The 27661-nt window shown below is 46.3% G+C and overlaps 1 protein-coding gene across 2 annotated transcripts in view; it reads right to left on the bottom strand.

Annotated features, from left to right (window-relative positions):
* The window catches only part of col6a3 (collagen, type VI, alpha 3), a 120622-nt gene that overhangs the window by 15900 nt on the left and 77061 nt on the right, over window positions 1–27661 (bottom strand). For both annotated transcript variants that reach the window (XM_029248605.1, XM_029248606.1), the window contains 7 exons: window positions 3633–4238; window positions 2850–3458; window positions 2083–2676; window positions 1196–1810; window positions 726–1060; window positions 282–360; window positions 12–157 (listed from right to left, as the gene is read on the bottom strand). In XM_029248605.1, coding sequence (XP_029104438.1) covers window positions 12–157; window positions 282–360; window positions 726–1060; window positions 1196–1810; window positions 2083–2676; window positions 2850–3458; window positions 3633–4238 — 2984 coding nt within the window. The remainder of the gene's footprint in view (window positions 1–11; window positions 158–281; window positions 361–725; window positions 1061–1195; window positions 1811–2082; window positions 2677–2849; window positions 3459–3632; window positions 4239–27661) is intronic.

The raw sequence follows: 27661 nt of genomic DNA, 5'->3' as shown, positions 1-27661 counted from the left end.
ATCCCACTCACCAGTTCCTCAGCAATTTCATAGTCCACATCAAGCAAATTAACTCGCAGAGGCCTAGTGTATCTGAAGCCACGGCCAAACTCCAGCAGAACAGCTTCATCAAATCTCGGGACTCTCTCAAGTCCTACTAGGATGAAACTGTTCACACCTGAAAAAAACATATAATGTTTTCAAGTCTGAATAACCTACAGTGTTCACAAATATTCAGCTGCAGTTTTCCTCGGTCTTGGTTTCTGGAATAGAGAACAGTGAAATTCAATGGATATCATCACCTGCCAGTCGAAGAGCCTCAACACGCTCTTTAATCCTTGCATACTGCTCATCTAGACCATCCGTTAGGTGAATCACAACCTACAAAAGTAAGATTTGAAAAAATATTTTAGATACTTAGTTTTTCCTACTTCATAATTGTGACACGACTACATCCCACACACACACACACACACACACACACACACACACACAGACACACACACACATTTCTGAACCGCTTGTCCCATACGAGGTCGCGGGGAACCAGAGCCTAACCCGGCAACTCAGGGTGCAAGGCTGGAGGGGGAGGGGACACACCCAGGACGGGATGCCAGTCCATCGCAAGGCACCCCAAGCGGGACTTGAACCCCAGACCCACCGGAAAGCAGGACCCAGACCAACCCACTGTGCCCCCCACACTACATTCTATGTCAAAAAAATTTAAAATGCTGACTTTGTCTCACCTTGACAACATCTGAGGCTCTGTTTTGGAACATTGAATTGTAGGCATTGATGGTTCCAGCATTGAGGTTATATGGACCTCGATTTCGCAGGTCTCTGAAGAACTGGAAGAGCTGGGAGTGGTTGTCTGTGAAATCAAGCTGAACAGGCTCAGATGCGGAGTCCATAGCCAACATACCAACAAGGATGGAAGGAGACTGTTCAGCAGAACAGCTAATAGGCGGAACCTGCATGATACGTTGAAGAATGGCACCCATCTTCGATTCCAGAGATCTCTGAGCAGCAAATATGTTCTGTGCATCGACATCAAAGCCAATTATGACCTCAAGTTTGCAGCCTGTGAGGAAGGAGAATCAATCTGATTAAATTGTTGGAACATGCTCTGGACAACATGGTCATCTGTTGTGACAGAAATGCTGCTACTGTTCATTGAAATGCACTTGAAAAAAGAAACGTTGACAAAAATCCTTACCCTTTAAAGCATCTTGTGAATCAGTGCACACTTTAACACCTTTCACTTCATCATCCAGTGTCTCTAAGATTTGTTCATTTAGCTCAGAAAGCTCCTGAAAAGTACTGGCTCTGGCTACTGTGCTTGGCTCACTAGCAAGGCTGTTGAGCTCATCTTCAATGTCTCCCACTCCAATTGCATAAATTCGGACCCCTGCTGTTTTGAGGGCTAAGGCAGCCGACTTCCCATCATCCTGAGACCTTCCTCCCTTGACTATCATCAAAATCTGGGGAACACCTTCATCCTTTCTGCTTCCTTTCTCCTTGACAAAGTGATTCTGCTGGACATGTTTAATGGCAGCACCAGTGTTGATTCTCCTTCCTCCTTTATATTCAGTCCTGGTGATAGCATCAATAATATCGTCTTTGTTCTTATAAGTATTGAGGAAAAAAACATCCGTCACATCTGCTGCATAATGGGCAAGTCCAAACTGTAGGTTATCTCTCTCGGTAAAAAAGAGATCAATGAGGTTTAGAATAAACTCCATGACTTCTCTGAAATTGTTCTTGCCCAAGTTCATTGAACCATCAACTAAAAATACGATGTCTGCGGTTTTCACAGGTATTGGATCTTCAGCTGAGAGAAGAGGAAATAAATCCGAAAAGAGGCATCTTGATTAGGAAAACATAATTTTTTTCAGCTTTTAAATATTTTAAAATGTTTTTTTTTTTTAAATAAAGGACTGTATTAGTTTGGCCATTGAAGTTTTATGAAGTCATACTCGGTCCAATAGAGAAATCAGAAATCCATCTGATGATATTTAAGCAATTATAGGCATAGACTGGATTTAATTTGCTAATTATTATTTATTTAAAGTAATAATAAAAAGACATAGATGGAAGACTTACTTATTTCTGTTTCTGTAGGGATCTCCATAAATGTCCCGTTGAGCCTAGCAATGAATCTGTCCTGAATGCTAGGTAAGTTTGGGAAGGAGGGTACCTGAAGAACATCAGCAGGGCTGGTAGCAATCTGAGCAAGTTGACTGGGGTCTGCACCACTGCTACCTATTCCTATGCAATTCACTTTGGACCCCTTCAGTAGTGGACCATAAAATGATACATCACTTGGAGACTTTCCACCAGTGAGCACTACCAAGTGCTGAGAGGCCTCAGTAAGCCTAACACCAGTAGATTCCTTTAACTCATTCTGTAAGACATACTTTATTCCTTCACCTAAGTCTGCGGAGCGGCCTCCTATGTTGCGGAGTCTCTTGACTGCAGACAGCACAGCAGACTTGGTGTTATGAGAGTTCAGAGAGAACTCTGTCTTCTGTCTGTCACTGTACTGTACTAGTCCTACACGGACTTGGTCAGGTTGAACATCAAGTTGCTGGAGCACTTTTAGCACAAAGTCTCGAATGTGTGCAATACCAGTGGAGCCAACGTTGTCTGATCCATCCACAAGGAAAATAACATCTCTTTTTCCAATATCAGCAGAAACTAACAAAAAAGACAGCGAGCAAGAAAATCACCCACAAATAGTCATTAACAACAATTATCACAAAGTAGGTAACTACAGTTTTTGTAATATACAGTGCTTCTAAACAATGTATAGGTATCTACCTTTAATACTGATTTTAATATGGTGCTACCTTCATGTTACAACATCTTACCTCTGCCATCAACTGGAACATAATGTCCGGAAATATCTGATGTGGTTATGGTCCTAACTGCTGCCAACATCTGTTGCTCAATCCCTTGGAGCTGTTGAAAATCTCTGATGGAGTAAGCAAATTCAGGTTTTAAAGCGATAAGGTTCAGCTCCTCTGTACTGGAAGTCCTTGCACCAATAGCAAAAGGAGCAATTCGATTCCTCTTTAGTTGGTTTGCAGGACCAGAGACATCATCTGAAGATTTTCCTCCTGTTACCAATATCAAAAACTGAGGGACTCCATCTTCAATCCTGCTTCCATAAGACCTCTGAAAGACATTTCTGGAAACCCAGTTCAAAGCTTGGCCTGTGTTAAGAATGTTTCCTCCCTTATTCCTGATTCTCCTGATCCCATTGACAACTTCCTGCTTGGTTGAATGTTCATTCAGGAGGAACTCCACCTTAGGGTTATCACTGTATTGTACAACTGAAATCCTCACCCTATCCAAGCCCACATCCAGCTGTCTGACAATTCTTTCAATCATGTCTCGGATGCTGGGGAACTCACTGCTAACAGCAGAGGAACCATCCACAAGAAAGACCACATCTCGTTTGTCTCCACGTGGAGTCTCTGCATGACATAAACATCACAATGGGGCATATTTAATTTAATTTACATTCTAGAGACAGTATATCACATTTTTATATCAGGCTTATTAATAGAATTTTATCAAAATTAAGTATATATATATATATATTTTTTTTTTTTATGAAAACTGTCTGCACCAATAGCACACTTTCTTACCTAACACAGGAAATTCGGGTTGCATTCGGGAAATGTCTTCATTAGAGAGTTCTGTCAGGGAGGAGATGAGCCTCTGCTGGATGGGGTATAGCTCTTTTAAATTCGTCACTGAATATGAAAAGTCCGCAACATAGGAGATTGTGCGCAGCTCCTGGGTGTCCACACTGCTGCTTCCAATACTGAAAGGTATTACTCCTGACTGTTTCAAATTAGTGGCTGAAGCTTTCACATCATCGGAGGAACTTCCACCTGTAATTACGATCAAAAACTGGGGGACTCCTTCTTCTTTTCTGCTGCCACGACTAGGGACTATGACGTTACGACTGACAAATTCTAATGCCTTTCCCAAGTTGCGCCTTCTCCCACCTTTATGCCTCAATCCCTTAACAGCATTTAAGACACCTTCTTTAGTTGTGTGCGAGTTCAGATACAGGTCTACATAAGGATCATCACTATATTGCAAAACTCCAACTCGAATCCTGTTTTCTCCAACGTTGAGACTCTCTAAAACTCTGCGGATGAATTCTTGAATGACTGGGAAATCACCAGCCACATAATCCGAAGTGTCGATCACAAAGACAATATCTTTCTTTGGACCTTGGGGATCTGCGAAAAAACAAAACAACACAATAGTTATAATCCTAACTGGTCATGAAATGTCAACAGAACAACTTCAAAAAGACTGAATCTGTGAGCACTGTAAACTCAAAAAACACTTAGGAAAAACATATATTTATGATAAACACACTGTGTGCATTACATAAAATACAGACACACACATCATCTGAAACCGCTTGTCCCATACGGGTTTCTGGGAGCCAGAGCCTAAACCGGCAACACAGGGCGTAAGGCTGGAAGGGGAGGGGACACACCCAGGACGGGATGCCAGTCCATCGGAAGGCACCCCAAGCGGGACTCAAACCCCAGACCCACTGGAGAGCAGGACCCGGCCAAACCCATGCGCCCCCCTTATACGTTTCAACATTAAATGAATAATGTTGAAAGATTATCTGAATTACGATCAAACAGATGTCAGTAATGCCAAATATGACATGATTAGGAAACAATATAAAATAGAAAATCCAATAAAAAAAAAAATAAAATGTGACAAAAAATAAAATCCAGCAGATACACAGAGGGTTTCAGGAATGTCAAAAAACCATTACTATGACACAGAAAAAACAACAGACTAAACATCAAATGAAGATAAACACAAATGAAAATCTAAAAAAACATGAAAAAACAAGAAACTTCCATCGGCAGTGAAAACCACAAGTGTATCTGAATCCGTGACTCAGCATACAAGTCTGCATGGATATTTTGACAGTTTTGTCTGACTAAACACTGCCCAGTGAAATCAGTTCTTAACGATAACTATTTGTGTGATGGCCAATCAGTGAAATCCATTGCAATGAATATTTCAGAGAATCCGCTGCTAGTGCCGTCAGAGCCGTCAAGAAGGAACACAACATCCCTCCTGGGAATGCCGCGATCGACTGCGAAGAATTCACACGAAAACACAGGAATCATCAGCTTTGATCCATTGCACACCGCTAAATGCTCTGAGCTTTACAAGTTTTCTAGACACATTTAAAAGTTGAGCCAACAGGATGAACATGCCATGTTTTTAAAATCGCAAGCAACAGTTTTTTGAAAGTGCTAGGAAATGGCAAACTTCTCCTGTGCCAAAAAACTGCAAGAAGGCGAACACAGCAAATGGCGGATCCCCAGAGAATGAACACTGAAATAAGTGTTTTAGCGGAACATTGACTCCGCTCACATACATGAAGGGGCTCATCACTGTGGCAAACGGTTAGGTTAACATTCTAGATACATAATGCAATTCAACAAGTAAACGTTTAACTTAAGACGACCTCTGTAAAGGCAAAAGGACACACAAATCTCTAAGGCAGTGAACAAATCTACTTTTAAAACTTTATTACTCTGCATGGCATACTAAACAGCTTGGCCGTACCTATGACTGTCGGTGGTTCCGGTGAGACGCGGGTCACTACCACGTCCACAGAAGAGACAAGCTGTTGCTCGATGCTCGGCAGGTCAGCGAACTCAGGCACAGACTGCGCATAGCTGGGATCGTATGATATTTTCTGCATTTCCCTGGCGTCTGAGTTTCTCGTTCCAATTCCAAAGGTCAAGACCCCGAGGTCCCTCAAAGCCGAAGCCGGCGTATCTACATTGTCGTTGGACCTTCCCCCGCTCAACGCAATCAGGATCTGAGGAACACCTTCCACGCGCCTGCTCCCAGAGGAAGCGGTAAACACGTTGTCTCTGACAAACTGGAGGGCTGCTCCAGTGTTCAGTGGTCTTCCTCCCTTGTGCCTCAGGGTTCTGATGGCATCACGGACTGCTTCTCTTCTCGAGTGTGTGTTCAAGTAGAACTGAGCTTCCGGCTCTCTGCTGTACTGCACCACAGCAACTCTGTCCTTGCCCTCATCCACGCTGAGTTTCTCCACAATTCTTTGAACAAAGTCTCGCATTGCTGCGAATCCACTCCTAGTGCCGTCAGAGCCATCCAGCAGAAAAACAACGTCTTTCTTGGGAGCACCCCGTTCGACTACAAAAGAAGCATTTACAAATGTAAAATTCCACACTTGACGTCAACGAAAGCAACACACTTCCTCGTTCTCTGAAAGTACCACTCTATCGACTGAACTAACGTCGCCGTACAAATCTCGTTCCCAGTTCTGACACTGTTTTGTCCCTAAACATTGTCTACCGATCTTAGCTCTCAGTGATAACGATTGGCGTTACGGCCAATCGGTGAAATCCATTACAATGAATATTTCAAGTAAATGCAGCGCACACAAGCAGCTCGTTTTTGCAAAAGACTCGCGCCCATCAGAAACAAACAAAGAAACAAACACGCACACACAAGCATAAATGCATTAATATGTGCATTTAACAAAGCTGTGGCAGCTCTCCATGTGTCAAATAAGAGAAGGTGCAAGAAACAACATACAACACTAAAGCCTGCATTGGTCTCTCAAAGGGAAAATTTCGCAGCGCACATTGCATTCTTACCTACAACGGTTGGCGTTATTGGGGTAGCTTTAGCAAGTATGGTACTCATGGAGGACACAAGTTGTTGCTGAATGTTAGGGAGGTCAGAAAATTCAGGCACTGAAAGTGCATAGTTTGGATCGTGAGATATTTTCTGCAGTTCCCTGGTGTCTGAGTTTCTCGTTCCAATTCCGATAGTCAAGATCCCAAGACCTTTCAAAGCTGAAGCTGGTGTGTCTACATTGTCGTTGGACCTTCCGCCATTCAGCAGAACCAGTATCTGAGGAACACCTTCCAGGCGCCTGCTCCCAGAGGAAGCGGTAAACACGTTGTCTCTGACAAACTGGAGGGCTGCTCCAGTGTTCAGGGGTCTTCCTCCCTTGTGCCTCAGAGTTCTGATGTCATCAAGGGCTTCATCTTTTCGTGAGTGTGTGTTCAAGTAGAACTGAGCCTCCGGCTCCCTGCTGTACTGCACCACAGCAACTCTGTCCTTGCCCTCATCCACACTGAGTTTCTCCACAATTCTTTGAACAAAGTCTCGCACTGCTGCGAATCCGCTGCTAGTGCCGTCAGAGCCGTCAAGAAGGAACACAACATCCCTCCTGGGAATGCCGCGATCGACTGCGAAGAATTCACACGAAAACACAGGAATCATCAGCTTTGATCCATTGCACACCGCTAAATGCTCTGAGCTTTACAAGTTTTCTAGACACATTTAAAAGTTGAGCCAACAGGATGAACATGCCATGTTTTTAAAATCGCAAGCAACAGTTTTTTGAAAGTGCTAGGAAATGGCAAACTTCTCCTGTGCCAAAAAACTGCAAGAAGGCGAACACAGCAAATGGCGGATCCCCAGAGAATGAACACTGAAATAAGTGTTTTAGCGGAACATTGACTCCGCTCACATACATGAAGGGGCTCATCACTGTGGCAAACGGTTAGGTTAACATTCTAGATACATAATGCAATTCAACAAGTAAACGTTTAACTTAAGACGACCTCTGTAAAGGCAAAAGGACACACAAATCTCTAAGGCAGTGAACAAATCTACTTTTAAAACTTTATTACTCTGCATGGCATACTAAACAGCTTGGCCGTACCTATGACTGTCGGTGGTTCCGGTGAGACGCGGGTCACTACCACGTCCACAGAAGAGACAAGCTGTTGCTCGATGCTCGGCAGGTCAGCGAACTCAGGCACAGACTGCGCATAGCTGGGATCGTATGATATTTTCTGCATTTCCCTGGCGTCTGAGTTTCTCGTTCCAATTCCAAAGGTCAAGACCCCGAGGTCCCTCAAAGCCGAAGCCGGCGTATCTACATTGTCGTTGGACCTTCCCCCGCTCAACGCAATCAGGATCTGAGGAACACCTTCCACGCGCCTGCTCCCAGAGGAAGCGGTAAACACGTTGTCTCTGACAAACTGGAGGGCTGCTCCAGTGTTCAGTGGTCTTCCTCCCTTGTGCCTCAGGGTTCTGATGGCATCACGGACTGCTTCTCTTCTCGAGTGTGTGTTCAAGTAGAACTGAGCTTCCGGCTCTCTGCTGTACTGCACCACAGCAACTCTGTCCTTGCCCTCATCCACGCTGAGTTTCTCCACAATTCTTTGAACAAAGTCTCGCATTGCTGCGAATCCACTCCTAGTGCCGTCAGAGCCATCCAGCAGAAAAACAACGTCTTTCTTGGGAGCACCCCGTTCGACTACAAAAGAAGCATTTACAAATGTAAAATTCCACACTTGACGTCAACGAAAGCAACACACTTCCTCGTTCTCTGAAAGTACCACTCTATCGACTGAACTAACGTCGCCGTACAAATCTCGTTCCCAGTTCTGACACTGTTTTGTCCCTAAACATTGTCTACCGATCTTAGCTCTCAGTGATAACGATTGGCGTTACGGCCAATCGGTGAAATCCATTACAATGAATATTTCAAGTAAATGCAGCGCACACAAGCAGCTCGTTTTTGCAAAAGACTCGCGCCCATCAGAAACAAACAAAGAAACAAACACGCACACACAAGCATAAATGCATTAATATGTGCATTTAACAAAGCTGTGGCAGCTCTCCATGTGTCAAATAAGAGAAGGTGCAAGAAACAACATACAACACTAAAGCCTGCATTGGTCTCTCAAAGGGAAAATTTCGCAGCGCACATTGCATTCTTACCTACAACGGTTGGCGTTATTGGGGTAGCTTTAGCAAGTATGGTACTCATGGAGGACACAAGTTGTTGCTGAATGTTAGGGAGGTCAGAAAATTCAGGCACTGAAAGTGCATAGTTTGGATCGTGAGATATTTTCTGCAGTTCCCTGGTGTCTGAGTTTCTCGTTCCAATTCCGATAGTCAAGATCCCAAGACCTTTCAAAGCTGAAGCTGGTGTGTCTACATTGTCGTTGGACCTTCCGCCATTCAGCAGAACCAGTATCTGAGGAACACCTTCCAGGCGCCTGCTCCCAGAGGAAGCGGTAAACACGTTGTCTCTGACAAACTGGAGGGCTGCTCCAGTGTTCAGGGGTCTTCCTCCCTTGTGCCTCAGAGTTCTGATGTCATCAAGGGCTTCATCTTTTCGTGAGTGTGTGTTCAAGTAGAACTGAGCCTCCGGCTCCCTGCTGTACTGCACCACAGCAACTCTGTCCTTGCCCTCATCCACACTGAGTTTCTCCACAATTCTTTGAACAAAGTCTCGCACTGCTGCGAATCCGCTGCTAGTGCCGTCAGAGCCGTCAAGAAGGAACACAACATCCCTCCTGGGAATGCCGCGATCGACTGCGAAGAATTCACACGAAAACACAGGAATCATCAGCTTTGATCCATTGCACACCGCTAAATGCTCTGAGCTTTACAAGTTTTCTAGACACATTTAAAAGTTGAGCCAACAGGATGAACATGCCATGTTTTTAAAATCGCAAGCAACAGTTTTTTGAAAGTGCTAGGAAATGGCAAACTTCTCCTGTGCCAAAAAACTGCAAGAAGGCGAACACAGCAAATGGCGGATCCCCAGAGAATGAACACTGAAATAAGTGTTTTAGCGGAACATTGACTCCGCTCACATACATGAAGGGGCTCATCACTGTGGCAAACGGTTAGGTTAACATTCTAGATACATAATGCAATTCAACAAGTAAACGTTTAACTTAAGACGACCTCTGTAAAGGCAAAAGGACACACAAATCTCTAAGGCAGTGAACAAATCTACTTTTAAAACTTTATTACTCTGCATGGCATACTAAACAGCTTGGCCGTACCTATGACTGTCGGTGGTTCCGGTGAGACGCGGGTCACTACCACGTCCACAGAAGAGACAAGCTGTTGCTCGATGCTCGGCAGGTCAGCGAACTCAGGCACAGACTGCGCATAGCTGGGATCGTATGATATTTTCTGCATTTCCCTGGCGTCTGAGTTTCTCGTTCCAATTCCAAAGGTCAAGACCCCGAGGTCCCTCAAAGCCAAAGCCGGCGTATCTACATTGTCGTTGGACCTTCCCCCGCTCAACGCAATCAGGATCTGAGGAACACCTTCCACGCGCCTGCTCCCAGAGGAAGCGGTAAACACGTTGTCTCTGACAAACTGGAGGGCTGCTCCAGTGTTCAGTTGTCTTCCTCCCTTGTGCCTCAGGGTTCTGATGGCATCACGGACTGCTTCTCTTCTCGAGTGTGTGTTCAAGTAGAACTGAGCTTCCGGCTCTCTGCTGTACTGCACCACAGCAACTCTGTCCTTGCCCTCATCCACGCTGAGTTTCTCCACAATTCTTTGAACAAAGTCTCGCATTGCTGCGAATCCACTCCTAGTGCCGTCAGAGCCATCCAGCAGAAAAACAACGTCTTTCTTGGGAGCACCCCGTTCGACTACAAAAGAAGCATTTACAAATGTAAAATTCCACACTTGACGTCAACGAAAGCAACACACTTCCTCGTTCTCTGAAAGTACCACTCTATCGACTGAACTAACGTCGCCGTACAAATCTCGTTCCCAGTTCTGACACTGTTTTGTCCCTAAACATTGTCTACCGATCTTAGCTCTCAGTGATAACGATTGGCGTTACGGCCAATCGGTGAAATCCATTACAATGAATATTTCAAGTAAATGCAGCGCACACAAGCAGCTCGTTTTTGCAAAAGACTCGCGCCCATCAGAAACAAACAAAGAAACAAACACGCACAGAAAAGCAGAAATGCATTAATATGTGCATTTAACAAAGCTGTGGCAGCTCTCCATGTGTCAAATAAGAGAAGGTGCAAGAAACAACATACAACACTAAAGCCTGCATTGGTCTCTCAAAGGGAAAATTTCGCAGCGCACATTGCATTCTTACCTACAACGGTTGGCGTTATTGGGGTAGCTTTAGCAAGTATGGTACTCATGGAGGACACAAGTTGTTGCTGAATGTTAGGGAGGTCAGAAAATTCAGGCACTGAAAGTGCATAGTTTGGATCGTGAGATATTTTCTGCAGTTCCCTGGTGTCTGAGTTTCTCGTTCCAATTCCGATAGTCAAGATCCCAAGACCTTTCAAAGCTGAAGCTGGTGTGTCTACATTGTCGTTGGACCTTCCGCCATTCAGCAGAACCAGTATCTGAGGAACACCTTCCAGGCGCCTGCTCCCAGAGGAAGCGGTAAACACGTTGTCTCTGACAAACTGGAGGGCTGCTCCAGTGTTCAGGGGTCTTCCTCCCTTGTGCCTCAGAGTTCTGATGTCATCAAGGGCTTCATCTTTTCGTGAGTGTGTGTTCAAGTAGAACTGAGCCTCCGGCTCCCTGCTGTACTGCACCACAGCAACTCTGTCCTTGCCCTCATCCACACTGAGTTTCTCCACAATTCTTTGAACAAAGTCTCGCACTGCTGCGAATCCGCTGCTAGTGCCGTCAGAGCCGTCAAGAAGGAACACAACATCCCTCCTGGGAATGCCGCGATCGACTGCGAAGAATTCACACGAAAACACAGGAATCATCAGCTTTGATCCATTGCACACCGCTAAATGCTCTGAGCTTTACAAGTTTTCTAGACACATTTAAAAGTTGAGCCAACAGGATGAACATGCCATGTTTTTAAAATCGCAAGCAACAGTTTTTTGAAAGTGCTAGGAAATGGCAAACTTCTCCTGTGCCAAAAAACTGCAAGAAGGCGAACACAGCAAATGGCGGATCCCCAGAGAATGAACACTGAAATAAGTGTTTTAGCGGAACATTGACTCCGCTCACATACATGAAGGGGCTCATCACTGTGGCAAACGGTTAGGTTAACATTCTAGATACATAATGCAATTCAACAAGTAAACGTTTAACTTAAGACGACCTCTGTAAAGGCAAAAGGACACACAAATCTCTAAGGCAGTGAACAAATCTACTTTTAAAACTTTATTACTCTGCATGGCATACTAAACAGCTTGGCCGTACCTATGACTGTCGGTGGTTCCGGTGAGACGCGGGTCACTACCACGTCCACAGAAGAGACAAGCTGTTGCTCGATGCTCGGCAGGTCAGCGAACTCAGGCACAGACTGCGCATAGCTGGGATCGTATGATATTTTCTGCATTTCCCTGGCGTCTGAGTTTCTCGTTCCAATTCCAAAGGTCAAGACCCCGAGGTCCCTCAAAGCCAAAGCCGGCGTATCTACATTGTCGTTGGACCTTCCCCCGCTCAACGCAATCAGGATCTGAGGAACACCTTCCACGCGCCTGCTCCCAGAGGAAGCGGTAAACACGTTGTCTCTGACAAACTGGAGGGCTGCTCCAGTGTTCAGTGGTCTTCCTCCCTTGTGCCTCAGGGTTCTGATGGCATCACGGACTGCTTCTCTTCTCGAGTGTGTGTTCAAGTAGAACTGAGCTTCCGGCTCTCTGCTGTACTGCACCACAGCAACTCTGTCCTTGCCCTCATCCACGCTGAGTTTCTCCACAATTCTTTGAACAAAGTCTCGCATTGCTGCGAATCCACTCCTAGTGCCGTCAGAGCCATCCAGCAGAAAAACAACGTCTTTCTTGGGAGCACCCCGTTCGACTACAAAAGAAGCATTTACAAATGTAAAATTCCACACTTGACGTCAACGAAAGCAACACACTTCCTCGTTCTCTGAAAGTACCACTCTATCGACTGAACTAACGTCGCCGTACAAATCTCGTTCCCAGTTCTGACACTGTTTTGTCCCTAAACATTGTCTACCGATCTTAGCTCTCAGTGATAACGATTGGCGTTACGGCCAATCGGTGAAATCCATTACAATGAATATTTCAAGTAAATGCAGCGCACACAAGCAGCTCGTTTTTGCAAAAGACTCGCGCCCATCAGAAACAAACAAAGAAACAAACACGCACAGAAAAGCAGAAATGCATTAATATGTGCATTTAACAAAGCTGTGGCAGCTCTCCATGTGTCAAATAAGAGAAGGTGCAAGAAACAACATACAACACTAAAGCCTGCATTGGTCTCTCAAAGGGAAAATTTCGCAGCGCACATTGCATTCTTACCTACAACGGTTGGCGTTATTGGGGTAGCTTTAGCAAGTATGGTACTCATGGAGGACACAAGTTGTTGCTGAATGTTAGGGAGGTCAGAAAATTCAGGCACTGAAAGTGCATAGTTTGGATCGTGAGATATTTTCTGCAGTTCCCTGGTGTCTGAGTTTCTCGTTCCAATTCCGATAGTCAAGATCCCAAGACCTTTCAAAGCTGAAGCTGGTGTGTCTACATTGTCGTTGGACCTTCCGCCATTCAGCAGAACCAGTATCTGAGGAACACCTTCCAGGCGCCTGCTCCCAGAGGAAGCGGTAAACACGTTGTCTCTGACAAACTGGAGGGCTGCTCCAGTGTTCAGGGGTCTTCCTCCCTTGTGCCTCAGAGTTCTGATGTCATCAAGGGCTTCATCTTTTCGTGAGTGTGTGTTCAAGTAGAACTGAGCCTCCGGCTCCCTGCTGTACTGCACCACAGCAACTCTGTCCTTGCCCTCATCCACACTGAGTTTCTCCACAATTCTTTGAACAAAGTCTCGCACTGCTGCGAATCCGCTGCTAGTGCCGTCAGAGCCGTCAAGAAGGAACACAACATCCCTCCTGGGAATGCCGCGATCGACTGCGAAGAATTCACACGAAAACACAGGAATCATCAGCTTTGATCCATTGCACACCGCTAAATGCTCTGAGCTTTACAAGTTTTCTAGACACATTTAAAAGTTGAGCCAACAGGATGAACATGCCATGTTTTTAAAATCGCAAGCAACAGTTTTTTGAAAGTGCTAGGAAATGGCAAACTTCTCCTGTGCCAAAAAACTGCAAGAAGGCGAACACAGCAAATGGCGGATCCCCAGAGAATGAACACTGAAATAAGTGTTTTAGCGGAACATTGACTCCGCTCACATACATGAAGGGGCTCATCACTGTGGCAAACGGTTAGGTTAACATTCTAGATACATAATGCAATTCAACAAGTAAACGTTTAACTTAAGACGACCTCTGTAAAGGCAAAAGGACACACAAATCTCTAAGGCAGTGAACAAATCTACTTTTAAAACTTTATTACTCTGCATGGCATACTAAACAGCTTGGCCGTACCTATGACTGTCGGTGGTTCCGGTGAGACGCGGGTCACTACCACGTCCACAGAAGAGACAAGCTGTTGCTCGATGCTCGGCAGGTCAGCGAACTCAGGCACAGACTGCGCATAGCTGGGATCGTATGATATTTTCTGCATTTCCCTGGCGTCTGAGTTTCTCGTTCCAATTCCAAAGGTCAAGACCCCGAGGTCCCTCAAAGCCGAAGCCGGCGTATCTACATTGTCGTTGGACCTTCCCCCGCTCAACGCAATCAGGATCTGAGGAACACCTTCCACGCGCCTGCTCCCAGAGGAAGCGGTAAACACGTTGTCTCTGACAAACTGGAGGGCTGCTCCAGTGTTCAGTGGTCTTCCTCCCTTGTGCCTCAGGGTTCTGATGGCATCACGGACTGCTTCTCTTCTCGAGTGTGTGTTCAAGTAGAACTGAGCTTCCGGCTCTCTGCTGTACTGCACCACAGCAACTCTGTCCTTGCCCTCATCCACGCTGAGTTTCTCCACAATTCTTTGAACAAAGTCTCGCATTGCTGCGAATCCACTCCTAGTGCCGTCAGAGCCATCCAGCAGAAAAACAACGTCTTTCTTGGGAGCACCCCGTTCGACTACAAAAGAAGCATTTACAAATGTAAAATTCCACACTTGACGTCAACGAAAGCAACACACTTCCTCGTTCTCTGAAAGTACCACTCTATCGACTGAACTAACGTCGCCGTACAAATCTCGTTCCCAGTTCTGACACTGTTTTGTCCCTAAACATTGTCTACCGATCTTAGCTCTCAGTGATAACGATTGGCGTTACGGCCAATCGGTGAAATCCATTACAATGAATATTTCAAGTAAATGCAGCGCACACAAGCAGCTCGTTTTTGCAAAAGACTCGCGCCCATCAGAAACAAACAAAGAAACAAACACGCACACACAAGCATAAATGCATTAATATGTGCATTTAACAAAGCTGTGGCAGCTCTCCATGTGTCAAATAAGAGAAGGTGCAAGAAACAACATACAACACTAAAGCCTGCATTGGTCTCTCAAAGGGAAAATTTCGCAGCGCACATTGCATTCTTACCTACAACGGTTGGCGTTATTGGGGTAGCTTTAGCAAGTATGGTACTCATGGAGGACACAAGTTGTTGCTGAATGTTAGGGAGGTCAGAAAATTCAGGCACTGAAAGTGCATAGTTTGGATCGTGAGATATTTTCTGCAGTTCCCTGGTGTCTGAGTTTCTCGTTCCAATTCCGATAGTCAAGATCCCAAGACCTTTCAAAGCTGAAGCTGGTGTGTCTACATTGTCGTTGGACCTTCCGCCATTCAGCAGAACCAGTATCTGAGGAACACCTTCCAGGCGCCTGCTCCCAGAGGAAGCGGTAAACACGTTGTCTCTGACAAACTGGAGGGCTGCTCCAGTGTTCAGGGGTCTTCCTCCCTTGTGCCTCAGAGTTCTGATGTCATCAAGGGCTTCATCTTTTCGTGAGTGTGTGTTCAAGTAGAACTGAGCCTCCGGCTCCCTGCTGTACTGCACCACAGCAACTCTGTCCTTGCCCTCATCCACACTGAGTTTCTCCACAATTCTTTGAACAAAGTCTCGCATTGCTGCGAATCCGCTGCTAGTGCCGTCAGAGCCGTCAAGAAGGAACACAACATCCCTCCTGGGAATGCCGCGATCGACTGCGAAGAATTCACACGAAAACACAGGAATCATCAGCTTTGATCCATTGCACACCGCTAAATGCTCTGAGCTTTACAAGTTTTCTAGACACATTTAAAAGTTGAGCCAACAGGATGAACATGCCATGTTTTTAAAATCGCAAGCAACAGTTTTTTGAAAGTGCTAGGAAATGGCAAACTTCTCCTGTGCCAAAAAACTGCAAGAAGGCGAACACAGCAAATGGCGGATCCCCAGAGAATGAACACTGAAATAAGTGTTTTAGCGGAACATTGACTCCGCTCACATACATGAAGGGGCTCATCACTGTGGCAAACGGTTAGGTTAACATTCTAGATACATAATGCAATTCAACAAGTAAACGTTTAACTTAAGACGACCTCTGTAAAGGCAAAAGGACACACAAATCTCTAAGGCAGTGAACAAATCTACTTTTAAAACTTTATTACTCTGCATGGCATACTAAACAGCTTGGCCGTACCTATGACTGTCGGTGGTTCCGGTGAGACGCGGGTCACTACCACGTCCACAGAAGAGACAAGCTGTTGCTCGATGCTCGGCAGGTCAGCGAACTCAGGCACAGACTGCGCATAGCTGGGATCGTATGATATTTTCTGCATTTCCCTGGCGTCTGAGTTTCTCGTTCCAATTCCAAAGGTCAAGACCCCGAGGTCCCTCAAAGCCGAAGCCGGCGTATCTACATTGTCGTTGGACCTTCCCCCGCTCAACGCAATCAGGATCTGAGGAACACCTTCCACGCGCCTGCTCCCAGAGGAAGCGGTAAACACGTTGTCTCTGACAAACTGGAGGGCTGCTCCAGTGTTCAGTGGTCTTCCTCCCTTGTGCCTCAGGGTTCTGATGGCATCACGGACTGCTTCTCTTCTCGAGTGTGTGTTCAAGTAGAACTGAGCTTCCGGCTCTCTGCTGTACTGCACCACAGCAACTCTGTCCTTGCCCTCATCCACGCTGAGTTTCTCCACAATTCTTTGAACAAAGTCTCGCATTGCTGCGAATCCACTCCTAGTGCCGTCAGAGCCATCCAGCAGAAAAACAACGTCTTTCTTGGGAGCACCCCGTTCGACTACAAAAGAAGCATTTAGAAATGTAAAATTCCACACTTGACGTCAACGAAAGCAACACACTTCCTCGTTCTCTGAAAGTACCACTCTATCGACTGAACTAACGTCGCCGTACAAATCTCGTTCCCAGTTCTGACACTGTTTTGTCCCTAAACATTGTCTACCGATCTTAGCTCTCAGTGATAACGATTGGCGTTACGGCCAATCGGTGAAATCCATTACAATGAATATTTCAAGTAAATGCAGCGCACACAAGCAGCTCGTTTTTGCAAAAGACTCGCGCCCATCAGAAACAAACAAAGAAACAAACACGCACACACAAGCATAAATGCATTAATATGTGCATTTAACAAAGCTGTGGCAGCTCTCCATGTGTCAAATAAGAGAAGGTGCAAGAAACAACATACAACACTAAAGCCTGCATTGGTCTCTCAAAGGGAAAATTTCGCAGCGCACATTGCATTCTTACCTACAACGGTTGGCGTTATTGGGGTAGCTTTAGCAAGTATGGTACTCATGGAGGACACAAGTTGTTGCTGAATGTTAGGGAGGTCAGAAAATTCAGGCACTGAAAGTGCATAGTTTGGATCGTGAGATATTTTCTGCAGTTCCCTGGTGTCTGAGTTTCTCGTTCCAATTCCGATAGTCAAGATCCCAAGACCTTTCAAAGCTGAAGCTGGTGTGTCTACATTGTCGTTGGACCTTCCGCCATTCAGCAGAACCAGTATCTGAGGAACACCTTCCAGGCGCCTGCTCCCAGAGGAAGCGGTAAACACGTTGTCTCTGACAAACTGGAGGGCTGCTCCAGTGTTCAGTGGTCTTCCTCCCTTGTGCCTCAGAGTTCTGATGTCATCAAGGGCTTCATCTTTTCGTGAGTGTGTGTTCAAGTAGAACTGAGCCTCCGGCTCCCTGCTGTACTGCACCACAGCAACTCTGTCATTGCCCTCATCCACGTTGAGTTTCTCCACAATTCTTTGAGCAAAGTCTCGCATTGCTGGGAATCCGCTGCTAGTGCCGTCAGAGCCGTCAAGAAGGAACACAACATCCCTTCTGGGAATGCCGCGATCGACTGCGAAGAATTCACACGAAAACACAGGAATCATCAGCTTTGATCCATTGCACACCGCTAAATGCTCTGAGCTTTACAAGTTTTCTAGACACATTTAAAAGTTGAGCCAACAGGATGAACATGCCATGTTTTTAAAATCGCAAGCAACAGTTTTTTGAAAGTGCTAGGAAATGGCAAACTTCTCCTGTGCCAAAAAACTGCAAGAAGGCGAACACAGCAAATGGCGGATCCCCAGAGAATGAACACTGAAATAAGTGTTTTAGCGGAACATTGACTCCGCTCACATACATGAAGGGGCTCATCACTGTGGCAAACGGTTAGGTTAACATTCTAGATACATAATGCAATTCAACAAGTAAACGTTTAACTTAAGACGACCTCTGTAAAGGCAAAAGGACACACAAATCTCTAAGGCAGTGAACAAATCTACTTTTAAAACTTTATTACTCTGCATGGCATACTAAACAGCTTGGCCGTACCTATGACTGTCGGTGGTTCCGGTGAGACGCGGGTCACTACCACGTCCACAGAAGAGACAAGCTGTTGCTCGATGCTCGGCAGGTCAGCGAACTCAGGCACAGACTGCGCATAGCTGGGATCGTATGATATTTTCTGCATTTCCCTGGCGTCTGAGTTTCTCGTTCCAATTCCAAAGGTCAAGACCCCGAGGTCCCTCAAAGCCGAAGCCGGCGTATCTACATTGTCGTTGGACCTTCCCCCGCTCAACGCAATCAGGATCTGAGGAACACCTTCCACGCGCCTGCTCCCAGAGGAAGCGGTAAACACGTTGTCTCTGACAAACTGGAGGGCTGCTCCAGTGTTCAGTGGTCTTCCTCCCTTGTGCCTCAGGGTTCTGATGGCATCACGGACTGCTTCTCTTCTCGAGTGTGTGTTCAAGTAGAACTGAGCTTCCGGCTCTCTGCTGTACTGCACCACAGCAACTCTGTCCTTGCCCTCATCCACGCTGAGTTTCTCCACAATTCTTTGAACAAAGTCTCGCATTGCTGCGAATCCACTCCTAGTGCCGTCAGAGCCATCCAGCAGAAAAACAACGTCTTTCTTGGGAGCACCCCGTTCGACTACAAAAGAAGCATTTAGAAATGTAAAATTCCACACTTGACGTCAACGAAAGCAACACACTTCCTCGTTCTCTGAAAGTACCACTCTATCGACTGAACTAACGTCGCCGTACAAATCTCGTTCCCAGTTCTGACACTGTTTTGTCCCTAAACATTGTCTACCGATCTTAGCTCTCAGTGATAACGATTGGCGTTACGGCCAATCGGTGAAATCCATTACAATGAATATTTCAAGTAAATGCAGCGCACACAAGCAGCTCGTTTTTGCAAAAGACTCGCGCCCATCAGAAACAAACAAAGAAACAAACACGCACACACAAGCATAAATGCATTAATATGTGCATTTAACAAAGCTGTGGCAGCTCTCCATGTGTCAAATAAGAGAAGGTGCAAGAAACAACATACAACACTAAAGCCTGCATTGGTCTCTCAAAGGGAAAATTTCGCAGCGCACATTGCATTCTTACCTACAACGGTTGGCGTTATTGGGGTAGCTTTAGCAAGTATGGTACTCATGGAGGACACAAGTTGTTGCTGAATGTTAGGGAGGTCAGAAAATTCAGGCACTGAAAGTGCATAGTTTGGATCGTGAGATATTTTCTGCAGTTCCCTGGTGTCTGAGTTTCTCGTTCCAATTCCGATAGTCAAGATCCCAAGACCTTTCAAAGCTGAAGCTGGTGTGTCTACATTGTCGTTGGACCTTCCGCCATTCAGCAGAACCAGTATCTGAGGAACACCTTCCAGGCGCCTGCTCCCAGAGGAAGCGGTAAACACGTTGTCTCTGACAAACTGGAGGGCTGCTCCAGTGTTCAGGGGTCTTCCTCCCTTGTGCCTCAGAGTTCTGATGTCATCAAGGGCTTCATCTTTTCGTGAGTGTGTGTTCAAGTAGAACTGAGCCTCCGGCTCCCTGCTGTACTGCACCACAGCAACTCTGTCCTTGCCCTCATCCACACTGAGTTTCTCCACAATTCTTTGAACAAAGTCTCGCACTGCTGCGAATCCGCTGCTAGTGCCGTCAGAGCCGTCAAGAAGGAACACAACATCCCTCCTGGGAATGCCGCGATCGACTGCGAAGAATTCACACGAAAACACAGGAATCATCAGCTTTGATCCATTGCACACCGCTAAATGCTCTGAGCTTTACAAGTTTTCTAGACACATTTAAAAGTTGAGCCAACAGGATGAACATGCCATGTTTTTAAAATCGCAAGCAACAGTTTTTTGAAAGTGCTAGGAAATGGCAAACTTCTCCTGTGCCAAAAAACTGCAAGAAGGCGAACACAGCAAATGGCGGATCCCCAGAGAATGAACACTGAAATAAGTGTTTTAGCGGAACATTGACTCCGCTCACATACATGAAGGGGCTCATCACTGTGGCAAACGGTTAGGTTAACATTCTAGATACATAATGCAATTCAACAAGTAAACGTTTAACTTAAGACGACCTCTGTAAAGGCAAAAGGACACACAAATCTCTAAGGCAGTGAACAAATCTACTTTTAAAACTTTATTACTCTGCATGGCATACTAAACAGCTTGGCCGTACCTATGACTGTCGGTGGTTCCGGTGAGACGCGGGTCACTACCACGTCCACAGAAGAGACAAGCTGTTGCTCGATGCTCGGCAGGTCAGCGAACTCAGGCACAGACTGCGCATAGCTGGGATCGTATGATATTTTCTGCATTTCCCTGGCGTCTGAGTTTCTCGTTCCAATTCCAAAGGTCAAGACCCCGAGGTCCCTCAAAGCCGAAGCCGGCGTATCTACATTGTCGTTGGACCTTCCCCCGCTCAACGCAATCAGGATCTGAGGAACACCTTCCACGCGCCTGCTCCCAGAGGAAGCGGTAAACACGTTGTCTCTGACAAACTGGAGGGCTGCTCCAGTGTTCAGTGGTCTTCCTCCCTTGTGCCTCAGGGTTCTGATGGCATCACGGACTGCTTCTCTTCTCGAGTGTGTGTTCAAGTAGAACTGAGCTTCCGGCTCTCTGCTGTACTGCACCACAGCAACTCTGTCCTTGCCCTCATCCACGCTGAGTTTCTCCACAATTCTTTGAACAAAGTCTCGCATTGCTGCGAATCCACTCCTAGTGCCGTCAGAGCCATCCAGCAGAAAAACAACGTCTTTCTTGGGAGCACCCCGTTCGACTACAAAAGAAGCATTTACAAATGTAAAATTCCACACTTGACGTCAACGAAAGCAACACACTTCCTCGTTCTCTGAAAGTACCACTCTATCGACTGAACTAACGTCGCCGTACAAATCTCGTTCCCAGTTCTGACACTGTTTTGTCCCTAAACATTGTCTACCGATCTTAGCTCTCAGTGATAACGATTGGCGTTACGGCCAATCGGTGAAATCCATTACAATGAATATTTCAAGTAAATGCAGCGCACACAAGCAGCTCGTTTTTGCAAAAGACTCGCGCCCATCAGAAACAAACAAAGAAACAAACACGCACACACAAGCATAAATGCATTAATATGTGCATTTAACAAAGCTGTGGCAGCTCTCCATGTGTCAAATAAGAGAAGGTGCAAGAAACAACATACAACACTAAAGCCTGCATTGGTCTCTCAAAGGGAAAATTTCGCAGCGCACATTGCATTCTTACCTACAACGGTTGGCGTTATTGGGGTAGCTTTAGCAAGTATGGTACTCATGGAGGACACAAGTTGTTGCTGAATGTTAGGGAGGTCAGAAAATTCAGGCACTGAAAGTGCATAGTTTGGATCGTGAGATATTTTCTGCAGTTCCCTGGTGTCTGAGTTTCTCGTTCCAATTCCGATAGTCAAGATCCCAAGACCTTTCAAAGCTGAAGCTGGTGTGTCTACATTGTCGTTGGACCTTCCGCCATTCAGCAGAACCAGTATCTGAGGAACACCTTCCAGGCGCCTGCTCCCAGAGGAAGCGGTAAACACGTTGTCTCTGACAAACTGGAGGGCTGCTCCAGTGTTCAGGGGTCTTCCTCCCTTGTGCCTCAGAGTTCTGATGTCATCAAGGGCTTCATCTTTTCGTGAGTGTGTGTTCAAGTAGAACTGAGCCTCCGGCTCCCTGCTGTACTGCACCACAGCAACTCTGTCCTTGCCCTCATCCACACTGAGTTTCTCCACAATTCTTTGAACAAAGTCTCGCACTGCTGCGAATCCGCTGCTAGTGCCGTCAGAGCCGTCAAGAAGGAACACAACATCCCTCCTGGGAATGCCGCGATCGACTGCGAAGAATTCACACGAAAACACAGGAATCATCAGCTTTGATCCATTGCACACCGCTAAATGCTCTGAGCTTTACAAGTTTTCTAGACACATTTAAAAGTTGAGCCAACAGGATGAACATGCCATGTTTTTAAAATCGCAAGCAACAGTTTTTTGAAAGTGCTAGGAAATGGCAAACTTCTCCTGTGCCAAAAAACTGCAAGAAGGCGAACACAGCAAATGGCGGATCCCCAGAGAATGAACACTGAAATAAGTGTTTTAGCGGAACATTGACTCCGCTCACATACATGAAGGGGCTCATCACTGTGGCAAACGGTTAGGTTAACATTCTAGATACATAATGCAATTCAACAAGTAAACGTTTAACTTAAGACGACCTCTGTAAAGGCAAAAGGACACACAAATCTCTAAGGCAGTGAACAAATCTACTTTTAAAACTTTATTACTCTGCATGGCATACTAAACAGCTTGGCCGTACCTATGACTGTCGGTGGTTCCGGTGAGACGCGGGTCACTACCACGTCCACAGAAGAGACAAGCTGTTGCTCGATGCTCGGCAGGTCAGCGAACTCAGGCACAGACTGCGCATAGCTGGGATCGTATGATATTTTCTGCATTTCCCTGGCGTCTGAGTTTCTCGTTCCAATTCCAAAGGTCAAGACCCCGAGGTCCCTCAAAGCCGAAGCCGGCGTATCTACATTGTCGTTGGACCTTCCCCCGCTCAACGCAATCAGGATCTGAGGAACACCTTCCACGCGCCTGCTCCCAGAGGAAGCGGTAAACACGTTGTCTCTGACAAACTGGAGGGCTGCTCCAGTGTTCAGTGGTCTTCCTCCCTTGTGCCTCAGGGTTCTGATGGCATCACGGACTGCTTCTCTTCTCGAGTGTGTGTTCAAGTAGAACTGAGCTTCCGGCTCTCTGCTGTACTGCACCACAGCAACTCTGTCCTTGCCCTCATCCACGCTGAGTTTCTCCACAATTCTTTGAACAAAGTCTCGCATTGCTGCGAATCCACTCCTAGTGCCGTCAGAGCCATCCAGCAGAAAAACAACGTCTTTCTTGGGAGCACCCCGTTCGACTACAAAAGAAGCATTTACAAATGTAAAATTCCACACTTGACGTCAACGAAAGCAACACACTTCCTCGTTCTCTGAAAGTACCACTCTATCGACTGAACTAACGTCGCCGTACAAATCTCGTTCCCAGTTCTGACACTGTTTTGTCCCTAAACATTGTCTACCGATCTTAGCTCTCAGTGATAACGATTGGCGTTACGGCCAATCGGTGAAATCCATTACAATGAATATTTCAAGTAAATGCAGCGCACACAAGCAGCTCGTTTTTGCAAAAGACTCGCGCCCATCAGAAACAAACAAAGAAACAAACACGCACACACAAGCAGAAATGCATTAATATGTGCATTTAACAAAGCTGTGGCAGCTCTCCATGTGTCAAATAAGAGAAGGTGCAAGAAACAACATACAACACTAAAGCCTGCATTGGTCTCTCAAAGGGAAAATTTCGCAGCGCACATTGCATTCTTACCTACAACGGTTGGCGTTATTGGGGTAGCTTTAGCAAGTATGGTACTCATGGAGGACACAAGTTGTTGCTGAATGTTAGGGAGGTCAGAAAATTCAGGCACTGAAAGTGCATAGTTTGGATCGTGAGATATTTTCTGCAGTTCCCTGGTGTCTGAGTTTCTCGTTCCAATTCCGATAGTCAAGATCCCAAGACCTTTCAAAGCTGAAGCTGGTGTGTCTACATTGTCGTTGGACCTTCCGCCATTCAGCAGAACCAGTATCTGAGGAACACCTTCCAGGCGCCTGCTCCCAGAGGAAGCGGTAAACACGTTGTCTCTGACAAACTGGAGGGCTGCTCCAGTGTTCAGGGGTCTTCCTCCCTTGTGCCTCAGAGTTCTGATGTCATCAAGGGCTTCATCTTTTCGTGAGTGTGTGTTCAAGTAGAACTGAGCCTCCGGCTCCCTGCTGTACTGCACCACAGCAACTCTGTCCTTGCCCTCATCCACACTGAGTTTCTCCACAATTCTTTGAGCAAAGTCTCGCATTGCTGCGAATCCGCTGCTAGTGCCGTCAGAGCCGTCAAGAAGGAACACAACATCCCTCCTGGGAATGCCGCGATCGACTGCGAAGAATTCACACGAAAACACAGGAATCATCAGCTTTGATCCATTGCACACCGCTAAATGCTCTGAGCTTTACAAGTTTTCTAGACACATTTAAAAGTTGAGCCAACAGGATGAACATGCCATGTTTTTAAAATCGCAAGCAACAGTTTTTTGAAAGTGCTAGGAAATGGCAAACTTCTCCTGTGCCAAAAAACTGCAAGAAGGCGAACACAGCAAATGGCGGATCCCCAGAGAATGAACACTGAAATAAGTGTTTTAGCGGAACATTGACTCCGCTCACATACATGAAGGGGCTCATCACTGTGGCAAACGGTTAGGTTAACATTCTAGATACATAATGCAATTCAACAAGTAAACGTTTAACTTAAGACGACCTCTGTAAAGGCAAAAGGACACACAAATCTCTAAGGCAGTGAACAAATCTACTTTTAAAACTTTATTACTCTGCATGGCATACTAAACAGCTTGGCCGTACCTATGACTGTCGGTGGTTCCGGTGAGACGCGGGTCACTACCACGTCCACAGAAGAGACAAGCTGTTGCTCGATGCTCGGCAGGTCAGCGAACTCAGGCACAGACTGCGCATAGCTGGGATCGTATGATATTTTCTGCATTTCCCTGGCGTCTGAGTTTCTCGTTCCAATTCCAAAGGTCAAGACCCCGAGGTCCCTCAAAGCCGAAGCCGGCGTATCTACATTGTCGTTGGACCTTCCCCCGCTCAACGCAATCAGGATCTGAGGAACACCTTCCACGCGCCTGCTCCCAGAGGAAGCGGTAAACACGTTGTCTCTGACAAACTGGAGGGCTGCTCCAGTGTTCAGTGGTCTTCCTCCCTTGTGCCTCAGGGTTCTGATGGCATCACGGACTGCTTCTCTTCTCGAGTGTGTGTTCAAGTAGAACTGAGCTTCCGGCTCTCTGCTGTACTGCACCACAGCAACTCTGTCCTTGCCCTCATCCACGCTGAGTTTCTCCACAATTCTTTGAACAAAGTCTCGCATTGCTGCGAATCCACTCCTAGTGCCGTCAGAGCCATCCAGCAGAAAAACAACGTCTTTCTTGGGAGCACCCCGTTCGACTACAAAAGAAGCATTTACAAATGTAAAATTCCACACTTGACGTCAACGAAAGCAACACACTTCCTCGTTCTCTGAAAGTACCACTCTATCGACTGAACTAACGTCGCCGTACAAATCTCGTTCCCAGTTCTGACACTGTTTTGTCCCTAAACATTGTCTACCGATCTTAGCTCTCAGTGATAACGATTGGCGTTACGGCCAATCGGTGAAATCCATTACAATGAATATTTCAAGTAAATGCAGCGCACACAAGCAGCTCGTTTTTGCAAAAGACTCGCGCCCATCAGAAACAAACAAAGAAACAAACACGCACACACAAGCAGAAACGCATTAATATGTGCATTTAACAAAGCTGTGGCAGCTCTCCATGTGTCAAATAAGAGAAGGTGCAAGAAACAACATACAACACTAAAGCCTGCATTGGTCTCTCAAAGGGAAAATTTCGCAGCGCACATTGCATTCTTACCTACAACGGTTGGCGTTATTGGGGTAGCTTTAGCAAGTATGGTACTCATGGAGGACACAAGTTGTTGCTGAATGTTAGGGAGGTCAGAAAATTCAGGCACTGAAAGTGCATAGTTTGGATCGTGAGATATTTTCTGCAGTTCCCTGGTGTCTGAGTTTCTCGTTCCAATTCCGATAGTCAAGATCCCAAGACCTTTCAAAGCTGAAGCTGGTGTGTCTACATTGTCGTTGGACCTTCCGCCATTCAGCAGAACCAGTATCTGAGGAACACCTTCCAGGCGCCTGCTCCCAGAGGAAGCGGTAAACACGTTGTCTCTGACAAACTGGAGGGCTGCTCCAGTGTTCAGGGGGTCTTCCTCCCTTGTGCCTCAGAGTTCTGATGTCATCAAGGGCTTCATCTTTTCGTGAGTGTGTGTTCAAGTAGAACTGAGCCTCCGGCTCCCTGCTGTACTGCACCACAGCAACTCTGTCCTTGCCCTCATCCACACTGAGTTTCTCCACAATTCTTTGAGCAAAGTCTCGCATTGCTGCGAATCCGCTGCTAGTGCCGTCAGAGCCGTCAAGAAGGAACACAACATCCCTCCTGGGAATGCCGCGATCGACTGCGAAGAATTCACACGAAAACACAGGAATCATCAGCTTTGATCCATTGCACACCGCTAAATGCTCTGAGCTTTACAAGTTTTCTAGACACATTTAAAAGTTGAGCCAACAGGATGAACATGCCATGTTTTTAAAATCGCAAGCAACAGTTTTTTGAAAGTGCTAGGAAATGGCAAACTTCTCCTGTGCCAAAAAACTGCAAGAAGGCGAACACAGCAAATGGCGGATCCCCAGAGAATGAACACTGAAATAAGTGTTTTAGCGGAACATTGACTCCGCTCACATACATGAAGGGGCTCATCACTGTGGCAAACGGTTAGGTTAACATTCTAGATACATAATGCAATTCAACAAGTAAACGTTTAACTTAAGACGACCTCTGTAAAGGCAAAAGGACACACAAATCTCTAAGGCAGTGAACAAATCTACTTTTAAAACTTTATTACTCTGCATGGCATACTAAACAGCTTGGCCGTACCTATGACTGTCGGTGGTTCCGGTGAGACGCGGGTCACTACCACGTCCACAGAAGAGACAAGCTGTTGCTCGATGCTCGGCAGGTCAGCGAACTCAGGCACAGACTGCGCATAGCTGGGATCGTATGATATTTTCTGCATTTCCCTGGCGTCTGAGTTTCTCGTTCCAATTCCAAAGGTCAAGACCCCGAGGTCCCTCAAAGCCGAAGCCGGCGTATCTACATTGTCGTTGGACCTTCCCCCGCTCAACGCAATCAGGATCTGAGGAACACCTTCCACGCGCCTGCTCCCAGAGGAAGCGGTAAACACGTTGTCTCTGACAAACTGGAGGGCTGCTCCAGTGTTCAGTGGTCTTCCTCCCTTGTGCCTCAGATTTCTGATGGCATCACGGACTTCGTCTTTTCTTGAGTGTGTGATCAGGTAGAACTGAGCCTCCGGCTCCCTGCTGTACTGCACCACAGCAACTCTGTCCTTGCCCTCATCCACGCTGAGTTTCTCCACAATTCTTTGAACAAAGTCTCGCATTGCTGGGAATCCACTCCTAGTGCCATCAGAGCCAGTCAAGAAGGAACACAACGTCTTTCTTGGGAGCACC

This window comes from Scleropages formosus, chromosome 24, assembly GCF_900964775.1.
Source record: "Scleropages formosus chromosome 24, fSclFor1.1, whole genome shotgun sequence".
NCBI lineage: Eukaryota > Metazoa > Chordata > Actinopteri > Osteoglossiformes > Osteoglossidae > Scleropages > Scleropages formosus.
Note: the sequence above shows the minus strand (reverse complement) of the source record. Positions and strands in the feature narration are given on the sequence as shown.